Source organism: Syngnathoides biaculeatus, chromosome 11, assembly GCF_019802595.1.
Source record: "Syngnathoides biaculeatus isolate LvHL_M chromosome 11, ASM1980259v1, whole genome shotgun sequence".
NCBI lineage: Eukaryota > Metazoa > Chordata > Actinopteri > Syngnathiformes > Syngnathidae > Syngnathoides > Syngnathoides biaculeatus.
In genome coordinates, this window is record NC_084650.1 from 14,070,024 (window position 1) to 14,097,988 (window position 27,965).

At 43.5% G+C, this 27,965-nt stretch overlaps 1 protein-coding gene across 2 annotated transcripts; it reads left to right on the forward strand.

Moving 5' to 3' along the window:
* The first annotated feature begins 99 nt into the window (after nt 1–99).
* On the forward strand, nt 100–27,767 carry LOC133508705 (proline-rich protein 2-like). 2 transcript variants are annotated; one of them, XM_061835035.1, is made up of 6 exons: nt 100–228; nt 312–363; nt 8,614–8,814; nt 12,057–12,260; nt 26,982–27,029; nt 27,490–27,579. In XM_061835035.1, exons 1-4 carry the CDS (start codon nt 224–226, stop codon nt 12,207–12,209), a joined length of 411 nt encoding a protein of 136 aa, XP_061691019.1. In that variant the 5' UTR covers nt 100–223; the 3' UTR covers nt 12,210–12,260; nt 26,982–27,029; nt 27,490–27,579. The 2 variants fall into 2 exon arrangements, with proteins under 2 accessions (XP_061691019.1, XP_061691018.1); XM_061835034.1 differs by lacking the exons at nt 100–228; nt 312–363; nt 8,614–8,814 and adding an exon at nt 3,623–3,641 and having other exon boundaries at nt 27,490–27,767.
* Nucleotides 27,768–27,965: the final 198 nt, after the last annotated feature.

Below are 27,965 nucleotides of genomic sequence, written 5' to 3' on the forward strand. Positions count from 1 at the left end.
ATTAGGTGAATTAAAAAGGCCATGCTAACGTCATTTAGGCGTGGGAAGAAGATCCTCAAGTGCTCCCTCCTCTCACTAAGCGCTTAATAGGATTTACTAGCAAGCATAATAATGTTTGATTAACTAGCTGCCGTCTTTTGCGGCGCAATATGACTGTATTATTGTGATGATGAGGAGGAGGAGGAGGAAACTGATGTAAGGACGTTTACTTTTTCACCCGACGATGAAGTAAGTTAACGGCTGGGCCTCGGTATTTCTTTAACGGGTAAACGCATTGACTCGGTCCGTGTTTCCCGCTGGTCTGTTTTCAGGGCGACTTTCAGAGGAGATTCCGACAAGTGGTCGTTCCACGATGTTGTGCAAGTAAGTCCGTCTCGATTCTTGCTGTTCGAGTTCCTCCCAAGTCTTTCTTATTGCGTGTTACACTCCACTTTCGCGGTGGATTCTGACGTGGTCGCTCCGCGACGTTGTGAGCGTTCACGGTTATGTCCGCCATAGCCACAAGACTACCGTTCACTTGTTTTGACTAGTCTGGCAATTTCTTCTTTAATGTTACGGTTCTCTGCCGCAGCTGGAAAGGGCACTCTCGTGACCCTCATGAGGATAAGCAGCGGAGAAAATGGATGGATGGTTGGATGTTAGGGTTCTCTATAATGATCATTTTTCGTTGCGTTTTAAACTCCATTTACAGCAGAGACTCTGACAAGTGGTCACTCCACAATGTTGCGCGCGTCCGTGTTTACGTTCCCTCGAGCTACGAGACTTACTCGTTCGGACCCGTCAGCCCAGATGCTTGCCGTTACAGTTCTCCAGAATAATCTGTTTTGATGGCGTTTGAAACTCTACTTTGGCAGTAGACCCTGGCAGGTGGTCACTCCGCACTGTTGTGTGTGTGTGCATCCGTGCTTATGTACCATGAAGGTACAAGTGCCTGTGTGGGTTTATTCCGGGTACTCCGGGCTCCTCCCACATCCCCAAAAACATGCAACATTCATTGGACACTCTAAATTGCCCCTAGGTGCGATTGTGAGTGTGTGCCCTGCGATTGGCTGGCGACCAGTTCAGGGTGTACCCCGCCTCCTGCCGGTTGACAGCTGGGATAGGCTCCAACACTCTCCGCGACCCTTGTGAGGATAAGCGGCGAAGAAAATGTCAATTATCGACATATATATATACCCTTGAAATTGTTTTGCGTTCGGGACAGCGCCCCAGAAGATCCCACAAATGTATCGGCGGGGCGGGGAGGGGGGCAATTTTGCGGCAGCCATCATATCCACATAAAAAGAAGGCCATCATGTGAAGGATTACGCCCCCCCCCCCCCAAAAAAAAAGCTTCATCCCCAGGGAACGCTCCTCCCTATCTGTTGCAGGGGCCTCCACGGTAACGTTATACACTCATCATATTGGGCGCATTGATGTCGGGTCCCCTAAGAACAGTTATGTTCGACTAACTCGGGGGGGGGGCAACCAGGCGTGAAAGTGACCAATCATCTGCTCGGGAAAGGGTTAGAGACCTCAGAAAGGGACGGCGAGGCGTTTAATAACCTACCGGGCCAATTAATTTGAGTGCCGCGGCAATATTTTCTATATTGCTTCAATAAACACGCTGAGATAGAAGAGAAGCGATGACATAAGGCAGGCGCAGGAAATCGGAAGACGGGGTCTTCTCCTGTCGCGCTAAACGTGGGCGGCCGCCTCAGGATCGTAAAGGCGACATCGTCGCTTTGAACGGAGCGCGGATAATGAGCCGCGAGGTGTTTTCCTCGGTCTCGAAACATTACGACCCGATCACGTGGTGCGTTTTGGCGTCACGGTTATGATTAGTTTTGGCTAATTATTGTTAGCTTTCAGCAGGAAAAAAGCACCAGAACAAACCGGATGGGAAAAAAAATTAGAACGTAGAACTCCCTGTACCACAACGATGGCCGCGCTTCTTTAGGTGCTGCTCTTTTGGCTAGCGACGTTGTTTCAAAATGGAGGCAGCGACGACTTTACGTTTCTCTTCTTGGCGGGAAAAACGAGGCGTGCGTTTGGAGGGAGGCGTTTATTCGCCTTAAGTGTAATTTAAGTCGTTAAGTCGTTATCGAGTTAGTCGAGCCAGGTCCGTTAAAGGCGGCGTTCAACAAAAATCATTAGACGTGAATAGATTACACACAAGTCGGGGGCTGAGAGGGGAGGGGCGGCGGCGTTAATGGCCGACTGTTTCCTCTATTGGACGGACCGATCAACACGGCTTCCTCCCGGCAGCAGAAGGGAAGGCGGGGCGAGACGGGAGCAGCCGAAACCCGATAGAGCGCCCCAGCCCCCCCGAACGCCAAATACCCGGCACAGGTCGATAGCTGCAGCATGTTTTTTGATGTCCGTGCGACGTTGCCGGCCGGACCGACCCGAACATTTGAGGGGAGGACATCAATAATGGGGGAAATCGGAAACTGGTTGTTTATATGCCTGGGGAGGAACAAAAAACGAATTTAAAAAAAAAAAAAAAAAAATATTCTCAAATTAAATTGAATCTGAGCGCGATGATCTTCTCTTGAATTGATAAATTTTGTTCATTTATAGAAAAAAAACATTTGTGAATCTGTGTTTTGTGATGTTTTAAAGAAAGAAATAAAGCCGGAACAAAAAGAGAATGTAAAGTTGGATGTGTGCCTTTAAGGGGCGTGGCTTTGCGACCGGCGTCAAAAGTTGGGAGTCGAGTAGGAGCAGTGATCTAAAATTAAAAAAAAAAAAAAAAAAGACTGGATAGCGGATACATATCGAGCGGTATGTCGATTGGTTGAAGTTGGCCGCCATCTTGGTACTCCCAAAATGTGTGGAGGACGTGGTTTGCAGGTTGGATTATGGTGGAGTTTTTCCCAAAGTTTGCTATCTAGAATTAAAACTGGTTGTGTAAGCGTGACATTTTTCATTTTTCGTAACATGAATGATTTTTAATTGGACTTGGTAAGCCAAAAAAGGCAAAGTGCAAAGGAAAGACGTAGAACACCGTGACTAGCAAGAAACCTTGCATTTTACCTAGCGTCCGATTTCCTTGACATGTTAACTTTTCTAAAAAATACGCTGTGAAGCGCTATCATCAAAACATAGCAAAAAACTGAGAATTTTTTGTCATAAAAACATGAAATTTGAAGTTAATCAGTTCGATATACTTTTGGATATAAGGACTCCCAATGGGAAAATACATGCTAAACGCATTGTTCATTTGTTGTCTCTGTAACGTAAATTTAAACTTGCTTCCTCAGATTTGAAAATCAAATTCAATTTGCCGAGTTCTGTATTATGAAATGTATCAAAAATTTCACAGAAAATGTGTTTTCTTGCTTATCCACTGATGAAATTTGGGAAAATATTGACATTGCTTTTTTGTGAAAAACCGTTGGCCTACAAAGGCGACGCAGAGAGTGAACAGTGAACAACAAGAAACGTAAGCAAAACTTTGTTCAAGTGAATTAAGCTCATCAGAAAATAAATAAAAAAAAAAACCTTTACAAAAAAACTTTAAAATTAAAAGTAAAATTTTCTTACTTACCTGTGGAATGTTTTCTCACAGCCACAAAACTGGCAGTTGCACAGGTTGGCACTCTTGTTTTGGGAGTATCAAGATGGCGGACGGCGACTTCAGTTTTGCTGGCCAATGAGTGAGTAGGAGCATCCGCTCCTTGTGTTTTGTATTTGTGTATTTTTTTTTAACCTCATCCATAATCCCAATTGTTCCTCATAAATGTAATTCTATATTCAGGCCCCCACCCCAGATGAGGAAAAAATGCAAATAATTTAATATGAGTCCTCTCAGCGTTGTTTTCATAAAACAATGAGGGAGTGACAAAATTTGCCATTTTGGTGGATGGTTTGGAAGAAAACATAAATAAAGCAGGCCATGTCATGTCGGGTGTGTTGACTCGAAGGGGAGGCGGGGGCGCGTGAACCCGGGGGACCCCCACCCCTGGAGGCGGCGGGGGTCAAGTTTAGCCACTTTTTGGACCAGATGGTCTTAAAGAATTCAGGCTGTCGGAGAAGATGGAGGGGAAAAAAAAAAGAAGACACTTTATGGCTTTTATTGACTTGTGTGCGTCTCTCTATTGACCTGATGTCGCTTCCGAAACGTCCCCCCTCAACCCCCCCCCCTCCCCGGCTACTTTCTGTGTTATTATTCAGTATTGTTTGAAAGAAAAAATACACAACTTCATTTTTTTGTCAAAAATGTAAAAAGATTTTCAAAAAAGAAGAAGCATCTTTCAAAACATAAACAAGCATGTATTTCCACATTTATGTTTTTTAATGTAATTTCATCACAAAAAAATTCTTTTTTTGAATTCATCCATCCGCTCTCTGAGTCGCTTATCCTCATGAGGGTTGTGGGAGTACTGTCCCAGCTGTCGGTAGGAGGCGCGGTACACCCTGAACTGGTCGCCAGCCAATCGCAGGGCACATAGAAACGGACAAGCATTCGCACTCACGATGACGTCCATCAATTTTCTTTGCCGCTTATCCTCACGAGGGTCGCGGAAGTGCTGGAGCCTATCCCAGCTGTCATCAGGCACGAGGCAGGGGACACCCTGAACTGGTTGTTAGCCAATTGTAAGGCCCATAGAGACAAATAGTCGCACTCACGATCACACCTACGGGCAATTTAATGTCTCCAATTAATGTTGTATGTTTTTGGGATGTGGGAGGAAACCGGAGTGCCCAGAGAAAAGCCATGCAGGCACAGGGTTTGGGATTTGAACCTTGGTCCTCAGAACTGTGAGGCCAACGTTCTAACCATTGGAACAAGCCTTTGTGCGATATTTTAATCTGGTGGTGAATTGTCAGATTTTGTATCTTTTGAAATATGTGCCGCGGCTAAATACAGGTTGAGAAAGAGCGGGTTCCGCTAACGACTTTCTGTTTACGATTCTTGTGGCCGCCCGCTTTGATTCTGAGCCCAATTTGCAATTCCGCCGTTTACCAAATAAACGGCACACGTCCGTACATTAAGTTGTTGTGCGTTGCTTATCAAATGGCATCATTATTGTCATGTTGATGATGGCGCTTGGGTAATTAGCGCGGCTGATTGTTAAGGGAATGGCGGTGGCGGAGTGGGGGGAGGGGGGTGGGGGGACCAGAAACTTCCTGGAAGGTTGGGTTGAGGTGACAAAACATAAATAGTAATTTATGGTAATTTTAGATCAGCGATGAGCTTTAATCTCTTAATATTTTATAATCACCTATTTTCTTAGCCGCTTATCCTCACAAGGGTCGGGGGAGTGCTGGAGCCTATCCTAGCTGTCAACGTGCAGGAGGCGGGTTACGCCCTGAACCAGTCGCCAGCCAATCGCGGGGCACATCGTGACAAACAGCCGCACTCACAATCACACCTTGGGGCAATTTAGGGTGTCCAATTAATGTTGCATGTTTTGGGGATGTGGGAGGAAACCGGAGTGCCCACCCGGAGTTAACCCACGCAGGCACGTGGAAAAACATGCAAACTCCACAAAGGCAGGTCCGGGATCGAACCCGGGTGCTCAGAACTGTGAGGCCAACGCTTTACAGTTGTCACAGCGTGCCTCTCTATAGTATATTAGCTCATTCATTTTTTTAGCCGCTTATCCTCACAAAGGTCACGGGAGTGGTGGAGCCTATTTTAGCTGTCAAGGGGCAGGCGGCGGGGTACACCCTGAACCGGTCGCCAGCCAATCGCGGGGCACATCGAGACAAACAGCCGCACTCACAATCACACCTACGGGCAATTTAGAGTGTCCAATTAACACCTCTCGTTATCATATTTATTTTATTTCTAGCGCACTTTAAAAACATGAAAAGGAATTTTTTTTAATCCAAAAAAGAAATAAAAACAGAAGACATATCTCCACCATCTATAATTCATTTCTCATTGACAAAAAAAAAAAAAAAAAACAACTTTTGTCTTGGCACCTCGATTTAATGCACTTTGGAGTTAACGGACTTCCGATTTAACAAGTAAAAGAAACAAAACTGCAAACGCAATTAATTGAAGTAAAAGATGCATGAAGTCATTTTGCTAATGGAGGAAAAACAATCAAAATAATGTCAAATGTGTTTCTCTTGTGCTTTCCTACGTTTTTTTTTTTTTTTTTTTTTTTTATTGTGATGCAAGCGGGACACGCCGTGTAATTTTATTGAAAAATATGGCCTACTTACAGTCCTGGAGCAGCGGAATTTAGCTCCGTAATGAAGCGCGGGGGGTGGGTGGGGGGGGGTAAAAGCGCATTACGCCGCGCTCTTATTGCAAAACGATCCTTGCAGGACTCATTACGCTCGGCGCTCGGCTCAGCTTCGAAACGTCTCTCTCTGCAGGTGACACCGAAATCGTGTCGGGCCCGCCGCCGATTACGACGGCATTAGCCCAACGGAAGCCCGCGGGGGTCAAACATCAATCTCCCCGAGCTCATCACGCCGCGTAAACATTGGCTCCCATCAACGGGGAAATCAGTTCTCCTTTCTTTAGGGGGGGGCTCGGTCCAAAGAAGATCCGCTATCAACAGGACCGATTCACTTCAATGGCAGACACAATGTTATAATATCATGTCGTCGTCATATAAGGAAGAGGTGTCAAACTCAATGCCCGGGGGCCAGATCTGGCCCGCCGCATGATTTTATGTGGCCCGCGAAGGAAGATCACGCATGTCAACTTACATGATTCTTGCTAAATAAATCTGTGGTAAAATTTCAAATTATGAGATCATACATGAGGCGGCACAGTGGGGCAGCTGGAAAGTGTTGACCTCAGAGTTCTGAGGACCCAGGCTCCATCCCGGCCCTCCCTGTGTGGAGTTTGTGTGGGCTCTCTCCGGGCACTCCGGTTTCCTCCCACATCCCAAAAACATGCAACATCAATTGGACACTCTAAATTGCCCATAGGTGTTATTTATTGTGAGTGCGGCTGTTTGTTTTGACGTGCCCTGCGATTGGCTGGCAACCAGTTCAGGCTGTACCCCGATGAAAGCTGGGATATGCTCCAGCACGCCCCCCGACCCTTGTGAGGATAAGCGACTAAGAAAATGGATGGATGGATGTTTTCCAGATATAAGGAAATAAAAAAATTAATAATCCCACTAAATTTTTGATACATGCTATTTGATTTCAACAGAATGAACAAAAAAATATAGATTTTGAATTTTTTTTAAATGCAAAATTTGGCGATAGAGTGTTATTTTTTTCTTTTTGTAATTAAAGATACCCGCTTTTTGGGTTTTATTGTGTTCTCAAAATTTCATCCATCCATCCATCCATCCATCCATTTTCTTAGCTGCTTATCCTCACAAGAGTGGCGGGGAGTGCTGGAGCCAGCCAATCGCAGTTCTCACAATTTCCAAATGGATATTTTGGTTGCTGTTTGTGTGGTAAATATTTCGCTGTTTTTTTTTTCCACTGACAAAATTTAAGCAATACATGATTTTTGCTTTGATTTTCAGCACGGTGGCTCAGCTGGTAAAGCGTTGGTCTCACAGTTCTGAGGTCCCCGGTTCAATCCCTGTCCCCGCCTGTGTGGAGTTTGCATGTTCTCCCCGTGCCTGCGTTGGGTTTTCTCTGGGCACTCCGGTTTCCTCCCACATCCCAAAAAAATGCAACATTAATTGGACACTCTAAATTGCCCCAAGGTGTGGTTGAGAATGTTTGTCTCTATTTGCCCTGCACTTCAGGGTGTACCCCGCCCGCCTCCTGTCCGTTGACAGCTGGGATAGGCTCCAGCACTCCCTGTGACCCTTGTGAGGATAAGCAGCTAAGAAAATTGCTGGATGGATAGTTTGGGGGATATTTTGGGAATTTGGAGCCACACGCATTCTGATGATCAACCTGTTAAAATTGTACTCAAATTGTGGCTAAATGAACGCAGAAAACAAATGCTTTCATTCTCCGCCAACCAGGAAGTATCCCGTCCCAAAACCTCCAGAAGAGGTACAAAAATTTCCAAAGTGGCCCTCGAGGGTCCGCGTCCAATGAATCTTTTTGATTTGAGGCAGTTGAAAGGCTCGCCAGCGAGCCTTGAAGAGCATGAATGATGGCACTTAGTGAGAAACGAGCGTCCACAGCCCATTAAGCGCCATCCGTCACGCGCCAGATCGCCCAGATTAGCGCATGTCATAAAGTCAAACGCGCCACGCCCCCCCCCCCCCCCCCGGGCCCCTATCCGCTCCCGCCGGATGGAGACGATGCCGGCGGGCCGGGGCCGGGCCGCGCCGGGCCGGACCGGACCGCCCGTCGTCCCCATGAGGGCGCTTCCTCCCGACGCTTTTGTGTCGGCCGTCTTATCGGGATCGTTCGGAAAAGCCAATCTGCGGCGGATCGAAAAGGTGTCGCGGCAGACTAAACCGATGTCTGCACGTGTCGTAAACATGTCATAACAATCCGGTTAAAGCGACACTGTGGAGCGCTTTCAACGAGCGTTTTATCTGCACGTTTTCCGAAGGGACTTTTAGTCATCCGAGAAACAACAAAAAACGATTCCCCTCTGTTGTTGTTGTTCGAGGTACAAAAAAAAAAAACCTCGTAACAGCACGTGCGGAACATGTATATATTTTTACAATTTTGGTTACAAAATGTTTTTGGGATAAAAACATGAAAATGAATGATTAAAGAATGTTTCTGTAGCCAAGGATCGGATCGCCAAGGTCGCCTCCCATCGCACCCGACCCGTATGGTGAGCCCATGGGAAGGGGGACCCATGGTACCCTTTCAGACCGTGCCCAGCCGAGCCCCATGGTGCAGACCCGGCCACCAGGCGCTCGGCTTCGAGCCCCGCCTCCAGGCCCAGCTCCAGAGGGGGGCCCCGGTGACCCACGTCTGGGCAAGGTAAACCAAGATCCAATTTTTGTACTAATCATAGCGGTTTTGGAGTCGTACGTTGTCTGGTCCCTGACCTAGAACCTTATTTCCATGGGTGACCCAACCAGGGGCATGAAACCCCAGACAACTTGGGTCCTAGGATCTTCGGGACACACAAACCCCTCCACCACGATAAGGTGAGAGCTCGACGCCTGGTGAGGTGTTCTGGCCATGTCCCACCGGGGCATCTGATTCGGATGCCTCCCGGACATCTCTCTGGTGAGGTGTTCCGGGCACGTACCACCGGAAAGAGACCCTGAGGACGACCCAGGACACTCTGGAGAGACTATGTCTCTCGGCTGGCTTGGGAACGCCTCGAGATCCCTCCGATTTTCCGGGTCACGTCGCGGGGGAAGTAGCTTCAGCAGGGATACCCAGACTTCCCTTTCCCCAGCCTCTTCTTCCAGATCTTACAAAGGGATCCTGAGGTGCTCCCAAGCCAACCGAGAGACTTTGTCTCTCCAGAGTGTCCTGGGTCGTCCCTGGGGTCTCTTTCCGGTGGGACGTCACTAGGGAGGCGTCCAAGAGGCATCCGAATCAGATGCCCCAGCCGCCTCATCTGGCTCCTCTCAATGCGGAGGACCAGCGACTCGACACTGAGCCCCTCCCTGATGACTGAGCTTCTCGCCCGTCCTCTAAGGGCAGAGCTTGGACACCCTCCGGAGGAAACTAATTTCAACCGCTTGTATTCGGGATCTTGTTCTTTCGGTCACGACCCGCAGCTCATGCCTATAGGTGAGGGTAGGAACGTAGATCGACCGGTAAATTGAGAGCTTCGCCTTTCAACTGAGCTCCCTCTTTACCGCAACGGACCGATACAAAGTCCGCATCACTGCAGAGTCGTTGAGTAAGTAAATCGGCAGCAAGGTCTGTCATTTCGGGACTATCTCAAGTCCAGCACGCGCTTGGTGTAACTGCAAGGAGGCGAGTTAGATCGAGTGTTTGTCATTGCTTGTCGCAGCCGGTTTACACAACTCGTTCGGTGCCAAAGACGTATCAGTACGTTTTGTTTTTGTTTTTTTAAATCTTGAACGTTTAGTTCCAAGAATGTATTTTGACCGGTATACCATTATTGAACACATAATGAGTAGATGGGAAAACCCACTGCCGATTTTAAATGTTTCCGTGAACCTCAGCGATCTCGATCCTATCTAACAATCGTTCTTTTGTTCCCGTTTATGCATGTTGCGCAATCTATGAAAAAAAAAATGTGTTTGACCTTTTTGTGTTTGATGGTTATACCAAGAGAATTTTCCCATGGAAAAATATGCGCCTTGACTCAACACAGGTTGGGAAATACTGGATCGGCCTGACCGAGGCCGCACGCCACAGGGCTGAAAGTGGGCGTGTCCGGACAGCGTGGCGACAAAACGCGCTTTCGGGGGATGCGGGAGATGCTATCCAGACGCCCTGGAAAGTTCATTCCGTGAGTCAGCGCGTCGATCGGCGCTTACGAGCGAGTGGGAAGGAGGCGCTGTGGGGATCGGAGGTGGCGCGGGGGCGGGGGCGGGGTCTTGCCAAGTTCCCAGGATGTGATCCTCGGGCTTCAGACAATGGCGGACGGGAATGTGTCAATACAAGCAAAGGCGCTCGGCGTGCAGGGGCACGTCGGCTTCAAACTCTCGTCGATGGTTTTGGCCGGCCTGCGCTTCCGTCGTCACCCGACGAGCTCGGAATCAAACGTCGTCGCTGCGCTAGATTTTCCTTTTTTGGAATCATATCAACTCCAGAAAATTGGGAGAGATGCTTTTTTTTTTTTTTTTTTTTTTTTTTCAAAATAAAACTGAAAAGGAATTTTTCAAAATTAGACCATACTGTGCATGTGTTTGTTTTTCAACAAAATATAAACTTTTTCTGACAAAATACTGTTGTGATATTAAATAATAATAAAAATATTAATATGAATTAAATAAAAGTTTTTTCCAAATAAAAATAAAATGATTTTTTTGAAAATGAGAGCATACTGTACATGTATTTGTTTTTCAACAAAATGTTTTTTTCTGGCAAAATACTGTTGATGTGATATTAAATAATAATAAAATAATAATATGAATTAAATATGTTTTTTTCCAAATAAACTAAAAAGTAATTTTTGAAAATTAGAGTATACTGTACATGTGTTTGTTTTTCAACAAAATATATTTTTTCTGACAAAATACTGTTAATGTGATATTGAATAATAATAAAAATAATAATATGAATTAAATAAAAAAAAATCCAAATAAAGCAAAAAATATTTTTTTGAAAATTAGAGCACACTGTACATGTATTTGTTTTTCAACAAAATATAACGTTTTTCTGACAAAATACTGTTGTGATATTAAATAATAATAAAAATAATATGAATGAAATAACAGGTTTTTTTTCAAAATAAAACTAGAAAAGAATTTTTGAAAATTAGAACATACTGTGCATGTATTTGTTTTTAAACAAAATATAACATTTTTCTGACAAAATACTGTTGACATGATATTAAATAATAATAAAAGTAACAATATGAATTAAATAAAAGTTTTTTCCAAATAAAAATAAAAAGGAATATTTGAAAATTAGAGCATACTATGCATGTATTTGTTTTTAAACAAAATATAACATTTTTCTGACAAAATACTGTTGACGTGATATTAAATAATGATAAAAATAATATGAATGAAATAAAAGTTTTTTTTCAAAATAAAATAAAAAGGAATATTTGAAAATTAGAGCATACTGTACATGTATTTGTTTTTCAACAAAATATAACATTTTTCTGACAAAATACTGTTGACGTGCGTGTCATGTTAATTTTTTTTTTTGTTTGAGTCCCCTCCTCAAAAAAAAATTGACAAACTTCTTTTTTTGTTGTTGTTGTTATTCAGATTCAATCAAGATGACCTGATTGGTGATATTTGGTCCATTTTACTTTCATTCAAAAAAACTGACGAGACATATTTGTGTTTTTAGTCAGACGAAATTAGAAGGATACAACAAGCAGGTGCTGATCTTCGAATAATATTCGGTCCAAATGGACGTCACGAAAATGTTTTCCTCTTTTCATCTCCCAACACTTCATGTAATGATGTACTAAAGACAGAAACTAAGAATATTACATTTTGGAAGTAACTTTCCCAACACTCGTGACACCTGCTTTGTTTTCAACATTATAAAAAATGACAGGTTGCTTTTAATCTGCGACATAAAATTAACGTTTTTTTTTTTTTTTTTTTAAGGGGCCCTATCTGGTTTCCGAACCATCCGCGTCGGAGACTTTGATGCCTTCGCCTCCCGTCGGCTGTCGGGAGTCGTCGGCCGCCTTAATCCTGACCGTGACACTTTTACGGCGGGGGACAGTCCAACCTGGAAGAAAACAAAGGTTACAGTAGCCGAACCTGCGGCGGATCGCGTTTCACCCCGACGACGGCAAGCCCGGACTGGCAAGTTTATCTTCTCGTCTTTTTTTTTTTTTTTTTTTTTTTAAATGCGTGATGGGGCAGCTGACAGAGCGGAGAGGCCCGCCCGCCCGCTTGTCGTGGTTCGCGTAGGCCGTCCGCCGCCGTCGACGCCACTCACGTCTCGTCACCGGCAAACGGTTTGACCTTGCTTTGTAACCCGAGAGCCAGACGGCGAAAGAGCGAGTGAGCGCTCCGTTGGAATTTCGAGGGGGGGGTGGGGGGGGGGGAAGAAGAAAACTTTCATCTCGCCAGTCAAAACCTTTCAAACGGCTCCACGTCTTTGTCACGTCGCACTTCACGGCCCAGAAACGTAAACACGGCGTAGGGGATGGGGAAGAAGGGAAAAAAAGAAAGAAAGAAGGGAGGGAGGACTTAATTACGAGACGACCGTGGACGTCCGTCACGTTCGAGTGCAGTGATGGGACTGTTTCTGGGAATATTTCATGACATCAAACGTGAGCGGAGGGTGTAGAAAGTACTGGAATGAAGCAAACTTCCGAGAAACACTGTAGCCATGGAAAAATGAATTGGACTTGTTTCCAGCTCTGTTACTTCCAGCAAATGATAAGGATCGTGTAATAACAGTGTAATACCTGTGTATTAAGGTGGAGAGCTGTTATTACTCCAGTATAACACAAAAGAGACAAATATTATTTCACCGCTGTTTTGTATTATATTAAGAAGATTACAAAAAAAAAACAACACAACCGATTGATTAAAAAAAAATTAAAAATCCAGCTACGTCAATTTTGTTTCAAAACGGATTCGGGTGTAAATCCGTTAGCCACCGAGCATGAGAGTAAAAACTCAAGGTGTATTGGTTCGATGTCAGCTACCAAAAATGGAGCAGCAGATTTCCGAGAAATCTCGTGGCCATGTAGAAACGTGCCGAATTTTGCCGTCGATTCACGATCCGCCGATCGAAACGGCTAAATATCGCAGCAAGGTTAGCAAGACAGGCAACAATGAGTAGCCCTTGCTTTGTCGCAACGCCCTAGCACAACCGCCCGCCATGAAAATCCTCTCGAGGGATTTGATTTTGAGAAGAAGCAGGAAGTGACGTACAGGGCAGTAGCGCACTCAAGCGGTCTCGTCTGTTTATACTAGTTTTACCTGCGGGAAGGTAGCTCGTTGTTCCTCCGTGTTAGCCAAAATGCCGGCTCGTTGTATTGCTGGATATTGCGCAAACGCTCGAGAGGATGGATTCCTTCTTCATACTTTTCCAAAAGACCCGGTTCGTCGTGAAAAATGGATTGCATGGGTGCAAAGGACTCCTGGATTCCAAATGACAGGTAGGTGTGTATACTGCTACTAAAAAAACATTAGTTTGGGGAGAGGTGGGGGTGTAATCCTATCAGAACCTAAGTCACGGGTGCTAAATGTGTTGATGTACCCGTCGGCGCCGAGCACGGCTTCGGACGAGCCGCCGCCAAAGCCGTGCCTCGTCCGCCGCGAGCACGGCTTCGGCAGGGGTGGCTCGTTCCGGTGCCGAGCTGGCGTGGCTTATCTCCCCCGCGGAGGTGGGTCGGACGGGGAGGCGGTTTGGCTGCGGCGTCGTCGTCGCTTGCGGGCGATGTTGTTTCTATCACCGCGGGCGGGGAGGTGGTGTGGCCGCATGCAATTTGGCCATGATCCACATATCATCTAAATATGGCTTGAAACAATAGGGTAATATTGCCCCGGTCACTTCACTCGATTGTGAGGTGTTCCGTGTCAGAAGGGGCGCGTTCGTCTCCCATAGTAGGTGACAGTGTGACATCACGGACAGAAGATGCAGCCAATATGGCGACCACTTAGATCTCAAATGATACTTCCGCAACTTTGCGCATGGCTGACGCGCTTTCCCCTCAAATTGATTTTTTCGGATCGATATTAAAGTGAATAACGTTGTATGTATTTTTCATGACAATATCTATTTTAGAATGTTTATAGGGATGACATTTGACCTTTAAGTACAGCATGTGAGCACTTTTAGCACCTTTTTTTCGCGTCCAATGTGACGATTTTCTGTTTCTGGCGTCATCGCCACAGCTTTTTGACCACGGCGACACGCGGAATGGAGCGCAGCCGGCGGAAAGGCAATTGACCGGCCGCGACATTTGCGAGCAGACGAGACGCGCAAGTGGATTCTATCGGCGTGTTTAATAACAGCAGCCAGAAATGAAAAGATCCTGAAGGTAGCCGAGCATCCTCAACGGTTATCCGGAGGAGGAAACAAGATTGCGCTGTCATTTATGGGGGGGGGGGGCCGCGGGCCGGCGAGGAAAGAGAAGCTAACGAGTCGGAAATAAAGGAATTTCTCGTCTTAATCGTCCGCGGCTCCGGGCGGACCGAGTGCGGAGTCCGAGTCGGACGGCGTGGTCACCGTTCGGATAACTTTATCAGCCGACGCAATCAGACGTCGCCCTCCGGGGGTCGGGGGTCGTCGCGCACGCCGAGAAAGGTTCATTTTGCCGAGGCGCGCCTCCCTTTTGTAATTAAGAGAACCCAAACCAACGTTTGCCCCGGAGTGGAACGTCTGGAAACAAATAAAAGCCTAATGAAGAAATGATTGCCCTCGTCGGCGGAGAGCAAAAGAGGAAGGGGAGGAGCCGAGAAGCGACGGAAAAATGCGGAATCGCTCGGATCGCGGCGCTCTAATCGGAGGTGGGATTATGTCGTGTATTCCAACGCGAGATGCAACTTTAGCGAACAAGCTCGATAGTCGCGCAAAAAAACAATCAGATATAAATCATCATTGCCCATTGAGATGAATGGAAATGCCGTTAATTGGTTCCGGTCACAAAATTAAAATCGCATGGTACAAGCAGTCATTGTCAAACTTTTTACCACCACCACCACCGACAACAACAAATATTAGATCCCCCGAGCACCACCATGACAAAATTAATATGCAGTAATCTAGGAGGCCTAAAATGTCAAAAATGAAAATCTGGAGGAATAATTTGGTTTTATTCATGTTTTTATTTGTAAGGCTTGTTTTTTGGGGTTTTAAAACAGGCGGGAGGGTCGCCGACTGGTGAGTGCAGGGGTCTCAAACTCAATTGACCTTAGGGCCGCTGGAGCCGGAATCTGGCTGAGGCGGTGCAATTTCAATTCCAAATAAAAAAAAATCCAATCTTCTTAAATATATTTTTTATTTTTTAACGCACGCGGCGCGGTGAATCAGCTGGAAAGCGTTGGCCTTACAGTTCTGAGGTCCCGGGTTCGATCCCGGATCCGCCTGTGTGGAGTTTGCATGTTCTCCCCCGTGCCTGTGTGGGTTTTCTCCGGGCACTCGGGTTTCCTCCTGCATCCCAAAAACATGCAACATTAATCGGACACTCTAAATTGCCCCTAGGTGGGATTGCGAGTGCGACTGTTTGTCTCGATGTGCCCTGCGGTTGGCTGGCAACTAGTTCAGGGCGTACCCGTTGACACCTGGGATAGGCTCTGGCACTCCCCGTGACCCTCGTGAGGATAAGTGGCGAAGAAAATGGATGGATGGATTAAGGTGGGGGCCACAAAATATCACCTTGTGGGCCGCAAGCCACCAGTTTGAGACCCCAGGGTTCCCTCACATTTCTGAGGACCGGCGTTCAAATCCCGGCCGGCCCTGTCTGTGTGCTTCCCCGTTTTCCTTTTGTTTTGTGACTTAAAAATGATTACCCGAGACGACATATCATTCACAAAACTATTAATATTGGCAATTAAATTCACGCACTTCTATTTAGTCGCGCACTTCTATTTAGCGGGGGTTGGGTATAAAAGTGAGGCGGCTGGTAAAGCGTTGGCCTCACAGTTCTGAGGACCAGGGTTCAATCCCGGCCCCGCCTGTGTGGAGTTTGCGTGGGTTTCCTCCGGGCACTCCGGTTTCCTCCCACATTCCAAAAAATGTGCAACGGACACTCTAAATTGCCCATAGGTGAGATTGTGAGTGCGGCTGTGTGTCTCCATGTGCCCTGCGATTGGCTGGCAACCAATTCAGGGTGTACCCCGCCTGCTGCCAGTTGACAGCTGGGACAGGCTCCGGCACTACTCGCGACCCTCGTGAGGATAAGCAGCAAAGTAAATGGATGGGTATAAAAGTGGTAAAAGTAGAGTTTTTTTCCAAGAAAAAAAATGTCGGTTGCACAATAAGCAGGAAGTCACTTGATTGATCTCCAAGTTGGGACCGTTTGATGGGGTGACGTTTGCACCCCCCCCCCCCCCGACACCCCCTCGGATGGCCGCGTTGTGCAGCTAAAAGGCCTCAAATCTCAGCCGCAATTGATTACGGCCACCGGACTCCACGTACATTAATTCGGTTTGGGCCCATTAAACGGAGAACGCTCGGCCTCGCAAATGGCAAACGATGACCGTCGACGCCGTGATGGATGGCGGCTTATTATATTGCCCACCCCGACCCCCCTCATTATGATTAATAACATAGGAAAGGGACGCTCCATTCTTGTCAGGGCGGAAAATGTAATTAGCCGCTCCGGCCGGGAGCTGCAGCCGGTCCTCGTCTCGGCGCGGGTACAAAAACGCGCGCCCCGTCCGACGTTCAGACTTCCTGTTTGTGCTCCAGCAGCCATTTTGCTGTTATGTCACACGTCCATGATGACATTTTAATATCAGTCGCGTATATGTGGACGATTGGGAAACGCGTTTGCTAAACTGATGATGTTGTATAAAGTATTTGTTGCATAATATGTGTACAGTATGTGGAAAACCACCATAGCATACCATCCATTTTCTAAGCCGCTTATCCTCAGAAGGGTCGCGTATGGAAGGAAACATGTGCCACCAGGATTTTAATTTAAAAAAAAAAAAATAATCCAAAATTGTCAAGATAAAACTGTTCAAAATTCAATGTTATTTCATGTTTAAATCATAAATCTAAGCTTTTGAGTCTAAGCTTTTTCAAAATCTCAGATAAAGTGATTATAAAACAACGTCATATTTGCCCAAAATATGTCACATTTGAAAAACCAGAGACAGCCAATGGCAACCTTGAGCAGGAGGAAGTGATTATTATTTTTTTTTTTTGGTCTTTTCCAGCTATTTTTCAAAAGTAACAAAAATTATAACAACAGAAATTTCCAAAAGCAAGTAATTTAATGACACATTTTCTTCCAGTGATGTCATGGATTAGAGTGACATCAATTTTGGAATTTAATCACTTAATCTGTATCTAGTACATATATTACACATATTATTACATATTACATATAATAATAAATATTCTATATTCTTCATGTACATTTGTCAGTGTACTGCCGTTTTTGCTAACTTTCCGTACTGCTGTTCGCATTCACACCGGCGTGCATCTATTAATGACATTTTCCATTCACACTGCAGCTGTAAATATTTGCGCGGGTTATTTTTTATTATTGTTGTCAACTTCCCTCCCGTAAACCAAGATTTCTCTCCCCCCCCCACCTCTTTTGCGTGATAATAAATTCCTATTCTGTTTTATTATGTGGCTATTTGCAGATGATGTGCGTTACAGGGTGGAGGGTGGAGTCAACCGTGGGGGGTAATGGCTGGGGGGGGGGGGCGTTGTTGCCGGGGTCAACGGCAGGCCGTTCTCATGATTGCACCTGCAATCAGCACCTGCGAGACCGCTCTCGCGCTAAACATCAATTAATGCGCAAATATCCTAGCGGGCTCCTCGCGGGCTCCTCGCCGCGGCCGCCTTACAATTATTAAATTATTAAATTACGACTGAGACGTGCTGATGGAACGCGGATGCAATTTATACAGCCGTCATCACATTTTTTTCTTTTTTCAAAACTACAAAACGGCGTTCCATTACAATCGACTATCAGCGAGGATGATTAGCTTCAAAGCGTGGTTAGCGTCCGCCAGAATTTGTTTTGCGACTGCTCTTCGTTAATTTTTTTTCCATCAACCTTGTGTGTTCTCCACGTGCTGTTTATGTTGCACATCCACACGAATTATGAAAATACATTTCATGACGATGTGCTTGGAACACTTTTGATCGGTGCTACACGGCGTCGAGTTGTCACGTGCAGAGGCGTCGCTAGGTTAGCTCTGTTTGCGTTGACTTTAGAATAAAACTACAAAATACGTTTGGGGGGATTAAATTTGGTTTAAGACTATGACACTAAAATTTGGGCCTAAACACATACATACAAATGATTTTTTTTTTAATAGGGGGGGCTTACCAACGTATTAGGGGGGCCTGAGCCCCCTAAAATACACCTAGCTACGCCACTGGTTATACATATTCTACTGAATACGACCATCAAGTTTTCTCAAATGACCAACTCACGGAAACATCACAGCGTGTTTGACGAGTTCACCAATCCCCGACTTGCTCTTTTCGTTTGTTTGTGTCGTTTTTTTCTTCTTTCTTAGGTGAAGACTCTCGTTCACTCGTTTTTTTTTTTCAAAACAGGCAGTCTTCCCGTCAAACGAGGTCTCATTTTTGGGCTATTGGGAGACGACGGGTGATGCCACAGACCTTTTCTCAGATGGAATGTCCTTTCTTGTTTTTGAGGCAAAGGAACATTTGATTCTGGAAAAAAACAAAAAAGCGTTGGCCTCGCAGTTCTGACGCCCCGGGTTTGATCCTGGACCCGCCTGCGTGGGTTTTCTCCGGGCACTCTGGTTTCCCTCCCTGGCAACCAGTTCAGGGTGTACCCCACCTCCTTCCCGTTGACAGCTGGGATAGTCTCCAGCTCTCCCTGCGACCCTTGTGAGGATAAGCGGGGAAAAAAATGGATGGATGGATGGATGGATGGATATTTAAACACCAAAAATGTTCAACCAAACCACATATTCACGAAAGTACACTAGCTTAATGGTAATATGTAACGCAAAACACCAAAGAAAGGCTAACAACAATTAGCATGGATGTTTCAGTGAATCACAGTTTCGCGGTGTTATTATAAACATCAAAATCGCATGTTGCAACTCACATTGCTAATGGGTAATTTGTACCACTTTTTTGGGCAGGGCGCTCTTTACCCCTCGCCACGTAGCGCAACCACACCACATTTTCACAAAAGTACATTAGCTTAATCATAATATGTAACACAAAAAAAAAACCCATAGAAAGGCTAACAACAATTAGCATAGATGCTTCGGTGAATCACAGTTTAAATCGCATGTTGCAACTCACATTACAAACGGCTAATTTGCGCCACTTTTTTGGGCGGGGCATTCTTTACCCCTCCCCACGATGGTCAACCAAACCACTTATTCATGAAAGTACACTAGCTTATTGCTATTATTTAACACAAGACACCATAGAAAGGCTAACAACAATTAGCGTAGATGCTTCAGTGAATCACAGTTTAAGTCGCATGTTGCAACTCACATTGCTAATGGCTAATTTGCGCCATGTTTTTGGGCGGGGCGTTCTTTACCCTTCGCCACGTAGCGCAACCAAACCACATTTTCATGAAAGTACGCTAGCTTATTGCTAATATGTAACACAAAACACCATAGAAAGGCTAACAACAATTAGCATAGATGTTTTTGTGAATCACAGTTTCACGGTGTTGTTACTACAAACATCAAAATCGCATGTTACAACACACATTGCTAACGGCTAATTTGCGCCACTTTTTTTGTGGCTGGGGGGTGTCAATCTTTACCCGTCCCCACGTAGAGCAACCGGAGACGGTGCACGTCCGTCTCGGCGTGCGTCGGCGGACGGCGAACACAAACAGGCAATCAATTGTTGGGCGCCGCGGCTTGGGGGCCCCCCTCGCCTAATCGAGCGCATTTATCTGACGGCGCGGGGGCTACTTTAATTTGCGAGACATTACGTTGAGTTAGCGCCTAGCGGGTCGCTGCTGCTCCACCTGGGGGGGCGGAGGGGGAAGTGCGGTGGGGAGGAAAAGCGGGACAGATTTGGCAGCCAAACATGTTGTGCTGTGTTGCAGGACCGCCGCCATGTAAATGATCCCCCCACCCCCACCCCCCTGCTGCAGCTTTAATGGACCGCCCCGTGGATTTATGTGGGAATAGCCGGCGAGGAATATTGCATTGTATCATGGCGTAATTAGGGGGAAAGCTTCGCCGTTTGTCCTTCGACCGCCGGCTCTGATTGGATGACGGGGACGGGGTGGGGTGCTGGGGGTGGGCTAGTGTGTCTCTAATAATGATGCACCCTCAGGCCTAATGTGCTGGCTCTCTTTTCGTCTTCCTCGCTCTGCTTTATATTCCTCCTCCTGACGGTGATAATAAAGAGTTTATTTAGGGGGGATTCTTAAAAAAAAGCGGCTTTAGCCTTATTTTTAAAGATTAACTCCACTTATTTTTTTTGTAAGGAAATTATAATTTGACGGGAAAATCTTACAATCGTTTGTTTGTGATTATATATTTTGTGCCCTCTTTTATTATTCATAGTACTCAGTTGATTTAAAGGTTGAATGCAATGTATTCATGCGAATGGAAAATAATAATCTACTATAGTATATTCTTGAAACAACAAAATAAAAACCAAATCATTAAAATGTAATTTAATGTAAAACTTTTATTTTTGTATGTTTTATGAATTAAATGAATTAATACTACGTAAGGAACTCCTTGTTAGAATTACAAGAAAGCTAAATGCACATGGAATATAATCAAGTATAATTACAAACACTTTTTTAAAAATATAATAAAAATAGAAACGTAATTCATTAAATGTAACCCTGCCAAAAATTCTTGGTTTATAGATGTAAGAAAAAAATAAATGTTTTCTGTAAACTGATAGACTATAATTAAAAAAAAATGTATGATAGGGGAATCATATGAAAGATAAATACAGATGGTAAAAATAAAGTGCAATCACAAGTAAAAAAAAAAAAGAAGTAAATAAAATTTATTGAATATTCTGTCACGTTTACAAGCAGGAATATTTTGTAGATAAATAAACATGTGTAAAATAAATGCAGAGCAATGAAGAGATAAGCTGCAATGCCGGGGTACTTTGTCGTGTAGTGTTCTTTAAAAAAATATATAATAATAATAAAAATCCACTTGATGCAGACAGATGTCCCTCTTCCTCCTCCTCCTCCTGCAGTATCGCCCAGGGCCAGCCTGCTGCTCGCTGCCGGGGCTGGGCATCCCGATGTCGGCTAAATGACAGGCGGCTGGTGGCCCCTTCAACGCCGGCGGAGGAAATTCAATTAGCGCCGCTGTTGGCCGCTTTTGTAAACAAGACAAAAGCCAATGATACGGCCAATTACGCTCCGCCGTGCGCATGCGCAATGCGCTGCAGCCTTTTGCCAACCGCGACCGAACACAGAGAAGCTTTTTTTTTTCTTTCCATTTTTTTAAACACACAAATAAACACCACCCTTGTCGTTAGAGGCTATTTTTTTTCACTTTTTTTTTTTTTTTACAAATAATACTCCATAACGATCCTCCCCACGGCCATCCGGAAAACGGCGGCGAGAGTAAATAAAAGAGACGCTCTTTTATCCGACTAAATGACTTTCACGCAAACGCCTCACAGCGGCGGCTTTAATTCACTTGAAACTGCAGCAACAGACTCAATAAAATATAAAAAAAAAGAAGAGGAAGAAGCCAGCCGATGGACGATCGATACGCGCTCGGCTCATCTGAGCAGCCCGAGAGGAGCAAGAGGAAGAGGGCGGCCGGTGGAGAGAAAACTACGATGGTTGGGACTTGGGGGTGGGGTGGGGGGGGGGGTACTTTGGGGGTTTAAATGCGTTTTGTGCCAAATTTAAATTCCAACAACAACACACGCAATAAACAATGGCGCAGCTTTGAGAAATAATGGATAAAAAATACCAATTGTTGCCATGTCTAGTTAGGCAATAACGTTTAGAAAACGTGCAATAAAAACAAGGATCAAATCTTTATTTTGATTTTGTCATTATAGTCCAATAACAAGAAAGCTAGATTAAAATAATGTACTGACTGCTTGTTTCTCTGTAAAAAAAAAAAATCGTAGAAAAATGAACCAACAATAATTGTTTTGGGCATGTGTAAAAGTATAGTTTAAAAAGTAAACTTAATTACATGAAAAAATGTATAGTACAGAATATTTTAAAAATTTGAAAATAGCAAAAAAAAAATGTTGTAATTAAATTATTATATCAACCTGCTTAGTTTACACTTGCCGGTCTAATAAAACATGTCTTTAAAAGCTTTTCATTCATTTTTTAAACTGTACTGATCCTAATCATAAAAAACTTACCTTGATGGCTGTAGATTATAATAACCTTTTTTTAAGTAGCTTGCATGTCAGTATTGATATTTGCTTTAAGAGAATAATTAATCGTCAGTCAAATAAGACCTGCTTATCCTGAGATTTAAATAACAAAATAAAATAATAAATGGCTTGATTGCTTCGAGCTTTTGACGATCAGTATTTGTTTTCAGGGGAGAAAAAAAATGATAATGACAGCAATATTAATAAGTAACCTGCTTTCCAGTAAGCGTATTAACAACAAATAATAATAATACATTAGCATGTTGCCTTGAGCTTGTCAGCATGAATCATAACAATTATAATAATGCTGCAGCAAAAATCACCTTGTTGCCTTCAGCTTGTCAGTGCAAGCAACAATATGACATCCATCAATCGTCCCCAGCCTGCATTTAACCCCCCCCCCTCTCTCTGTCTCTCCATCTTCTCCTTCTTCTCCTCTCCTCCTTCCTGTTCCACTCTGGCCGCTTTCGCGTCGTCTGCTCCGGGCAGGAGGCGCCAGGTTGCCCCCTGAGGGGAGTTGAGGACCCCGCAAATGCGCCCTAATGTAATCCAACGCTCGGGATGCAAACAGGGCGATGGATGGGCGGGGTGGGGGCGGGTGGTGGTGGTGGTGGTGGTGGTGGGGGGGGGGGTCCTGCATGGGAACTCAGGCGCTCGTTCACTTATTTCAATCGACTAAGAGCCAAATACAAACACACACACACAAAAGAAAATAATAATCATAAAAAGACCACACACACGCATTAGCTCGACACTAGTTTTATCGAGTCATTGCAAAATTGCGGGTTTTATCTAAAATAAGGTAGGAAGTGAAATGGGAATATGAAAGGCTGAAATTGGAGCACTTGAACAAATAAGGCTGTGATAGACCCCCCCCCCTCCATCCCAAAATACAATAAAATAAATGTTGGCTTCAAAATACCCAAATAAGTTTCACAAAAAGTGAATACAAAGCAAGGAAAAAGTACCAAAAAGAATTTTCAATTTTTGTATTATAATAAAACTTGATAAATAGAAAATAGAAAAACTGAACATGTTGCTATTTAATAAATACCGTGCATACAATATAATATAGTTGTTTTTTTTCAATTAGCTCTAATAATATGAATCATAAAATAATATTTAATTGAAAAAACACATTCATTAATCAATATGATTAAAAAAATTGCAACGACATTTAATTTTACATTTTGAAATGTGAAAATCTACTCGTGCTATTGTCGCCTAATAATGCATTTGTTTCCTTTCCTTTCACTTATTTAAAAACTGCGATCCAAATAAGTGATATTATTTGGATTTTGAGAAAAATCTATTCCGTATTTTGCCTTCTAACAGCATCAAAACATTTTGGCATTTTTTAAAAAAAGTGTTGGTACACCTGTTAATTAAAAAATATTTGTTTCAATCTATTATCAATGTATTTCTTAGCTAGTGGTGTCATTTTTAATTCTATGCTTACTTTTATGATCAAAACTCTTTATTTTAATGTGACGGGCTGTTTTTGCAAGATGACTTGATTTTAGTTCCTTTAAAAAAAAGAAAGGAAAAACCACAATGGCATGACTTTTCTGATTATACCATAAAGATACGCATTTAGAAAATGATCATAGTTTAGAAATGACAATCATGAAAAAAATACACAAATTGGGTAAAAAATGCTAAATCGTTGACTATAGGTCATCATTAACCTGTCCATTTCCTTTCTTTTTATTAATAAATACTTTGAACTTGGGCAGCCCACTTGCTGACATGCATCCATCTCCATTACGCCCCCCCCCACACACACACACATCCCCCCCGCACCTGCACACTTGTGTTATTCTTATTTTTATTGCTGCTTTTAATCGGCCACGGGGAAGTTGCTCCCGCAAACTGTCACGAATTCCTTTTTTGTCCTTTTAATTTTTTTTCTCCGCTTTGCACTTTGCTGATGAAGCACACGAGCTACATCGCAGACAACATTCATCAAACACACACACGCACACACCAGGTCACTGGTGTCAAACTTAAGGCCCGGGGGCCAGATCCGGCCCACCACATGATTTTATGTGGGCGCGAAGGCAAATCAAATGTGTCAACTTCCATGAATCTCGTGAAAATATGTCATTTCAAATCATCATATCTCATAAATGGTCATGTTGAGATATTGTAAGCACTTTTGTGTTACCGAACATGAACACTGGTTGGAAAACTTATTACTCCTTCTACTAAACTAAAGTAATTCATCAATTTTGTGTGTAAATATGATGAGGTGATTAAAGATTTTTTTATGGTTTTGCAGTCATAACGAGTTTGTCAAATGAGTTTGACACCCCTGCTAAGTTTTCATGTGATATAAAACCACCATATTCACAAAATTAGGTACCGTTTGGAGAACAAAATCAAGATGTCTTTTCTTCGTTTTTTTAATGTGTCGCAGTGTTCTTGTGATTGTGATTGAATATATATATATAATATTGGTGAATGGTAATAACAATTATCTAAGAGTTTCTTGTATAATTATAGCTGGAAATATTCTTTTTTTTTCATTTTTCACAGTGGGAAAAAAAAGACAACAGATTTTCAATTTACTCTGGAAAAAACAAACCCTTTTTTTGCTTTATCTGAATAGAAAATATTTTAAAAATAAAAAACATTTTTCTAAAAAAATAGTTGGATTTTATTCATTAACAAAACATTGCTTTTAAAATTTTATCAGAAAAATATACATTTTTAATTCACCTGAAAAAAAAACAAAATATTTGGATTTAATCCCTCAACAAACAGAAAAAAACATTACTTTGAATTTTATCTACCAATCCATGCAGGAAATATTTGTTTCATTTGATCAGAAATTATTATCATTATTGCTGTTGTTCTTGTGTACCTAAAAATGGCCAATCGCCTTACATAGAACCGGTTTTATATTAAATTACTAAATGCGCAAAATGTCAAAAGTCATTCCTTCCAGGCAAAATCCACATTACGGTGTGAACACGTAATTTAAAGCCAAATGGTCCCTTTTTTTGATTTCATAATGCAACATATCTGTCTACAAGGACCAAAATAAATAAATAAATCAACTTGTCCAAATACTTGTGCACATCCATAAACAACCATGCAACTTCATAAATGGACTGCCGTAAAATATTTGCATGAAGCCACATCCGCCGTGACAGCACGCGCGTGCTTTGAAATATGCTAACTATAAATTCAAATTTGATTTGTTCTTGAAAGATTGTGTTTGAAGAGTCCCTGCAGTGTGCGCGTCAGCATCACACACAAACCCTCCATTATAAATATACTGAAGATACATTTAAAAATGAGCATTGACAGGTTTTTTGGGGTTTTTTTTTTTGGGGGGGGGGAGGGACGGGCTGAACTATTTCAATGGCATTGTCACTTCAGGGAGGTAAAAAGAAGAAAAAAAAAAGACCTTTTACATCTTAAAACCATAATTTGATGTTCTTCAAAACCTCGTGTGGAGGAAAAACTCACCTTTGAGTTTAAATCACACACAAATACTGCACAGGTGTTTTTCAAATTTTTATTTTGTCTCGCTCAAATCATATTGATGCCCAGAAAAGTGACACGTGGCGTATTATGTTTCCATTGGATTCATTTGCAGCGTGTAAACAGCGCCCTGCCCTTCATCATCATCGTCCTCCTCCTCATCCTCATCATCATAGCAATAACCACGGCAGTCACCAGTGTTACGGATATGGTCCGCAGCATGCACACAATTGATTTTTATGCTTCCCCTGCAGCCACCTCTTGCAGCGGAGACATATCTCCATTCGCGCCCAAAGTGAAATAAGTGCGTAATAAAACGCTGATATATTAAATTTGTTTTTCCCCACCCCCCGCCCTCCCTCCCACCTGCCTCTTCTCCTCCCTCACAGTGCGTGACGTGCTTTTATTATGACTCATTTCTCATGTTCATTGAATTGAGGCCACGCGCACGCGGAGCTGAGGGCATCTATCTATCTATCTATCTATCTATCTATCTATCTATCTATCTATCTATCTATCTATCTATCTATCTATCTATCTATCTGGTTACCTAGCTTGCTAGCTATAGCTTCAGACCAATTTGGCAAATGCTAGTGACGTCATCACACGCTGTAAGCAACATTAGTTATAAAAAATTAGCAAAACTCAAGTAAAATGTTAGTCACGGTTTGTTCTATTTTGATGTTTTGATACATTTCTTGTCTGATTTGACGTCTATTTAGAATACAACATTTGAAGACAAGCACAGAAAAAAGTTTCACTTTTCTGTGACATTGTACGTCATAAATAATTATTTGAAAGTTTAACACGATACAAATAAGTTATTAACGATCAATATAGGGGTCTAAATGCTGGTTGATTGATATTTTGACAAGCAAAACTTTATGCATGTCGCTTGTGAATGACGTCATAACCTGTTATTGTCATAGTGCTGTTCAAATGCTTAAATGTTGTTTTTTTTTTTTAAACTAACTCGGAATTCGTTTAAAATGCACAGTTTTGTATAACCAATACAATACACTGAAGGTGACTATTTCATATTTCAGGACTGATTGAGCTGGTCAACTTCCAAACATATGACGTCACGATGCAAGGTAACGCCCCCTTTTCGTATTGCGATTGGTCAGAATTTCGTCCTTATTCTGATGTTTAATTAAATTCTTCTCACTTTGTATTATATTGTGATTTTTTAAAGTGAACCAGACCAATTTTAAAAAGTGAGAAAATATATTATTCCAGTCGACGTTCTATCAGAATGACGTCATCATGCGACAACAGTCTATTCATCAATTTATTATTTAGTTATTTGTTTGTTTGTTTGTTTATTTTTGGGGGTGGAAATTTATCAAATTTGTGCAAAAATGTTGTGCAGTTTTCATTTATAAAGTCAACGTTTTACGTAAATCATTACAGTATTTATTAATTTGTAACGGTAGACCTGGAAGGTAAAAGTACCTTTTTTTTTTTTTTTTTTTTTTTTTTTTTTTTACTCGAAATATACTGGGGGGGGGGTGGACTGCACTTAATTGTCACTTTAATGAACGAATTTTAAAGGCACGAACGCCCCAGCCGAACTTTTGGAACGCCAGAAAAGCTGCTGTCCCTTTAAGAGACGCGAGGCCGCTCCACTAATTAAGAACCGAGAAGAGGAAGAGGAGGGGGATGAAGAGGAGGAGGAGGAGGAAGAGGAAGAGGAGGGCTCGGCCCGAATGGCAGCTTTTACGCAGAGGCTGCTGCTCTCACCTGCGCGCGAACGCAACACGAGTCGCTCCGCTCGCCAGCATAAAGTCCAAAACGTCCCCCGATCCGGTCGGGGTTGGGCCCTCCTTTAGCGGCGCATGGATCCCCAGCAGCGGCGTCATCCCCAGCCGCGGGGCCTCGCAGGCTCTCCGGGGGCCCGACGGGAGGATTTGTGCCAGTAAGTGATTATTTGTCACACCGCCAATGCTGTGCCCCCGCGCGCGTAAAATGGAATACTCTTAAGCCTTCCCCGGACCCAAACGATGGCACCGTTCGGCTCGCCTTACGCG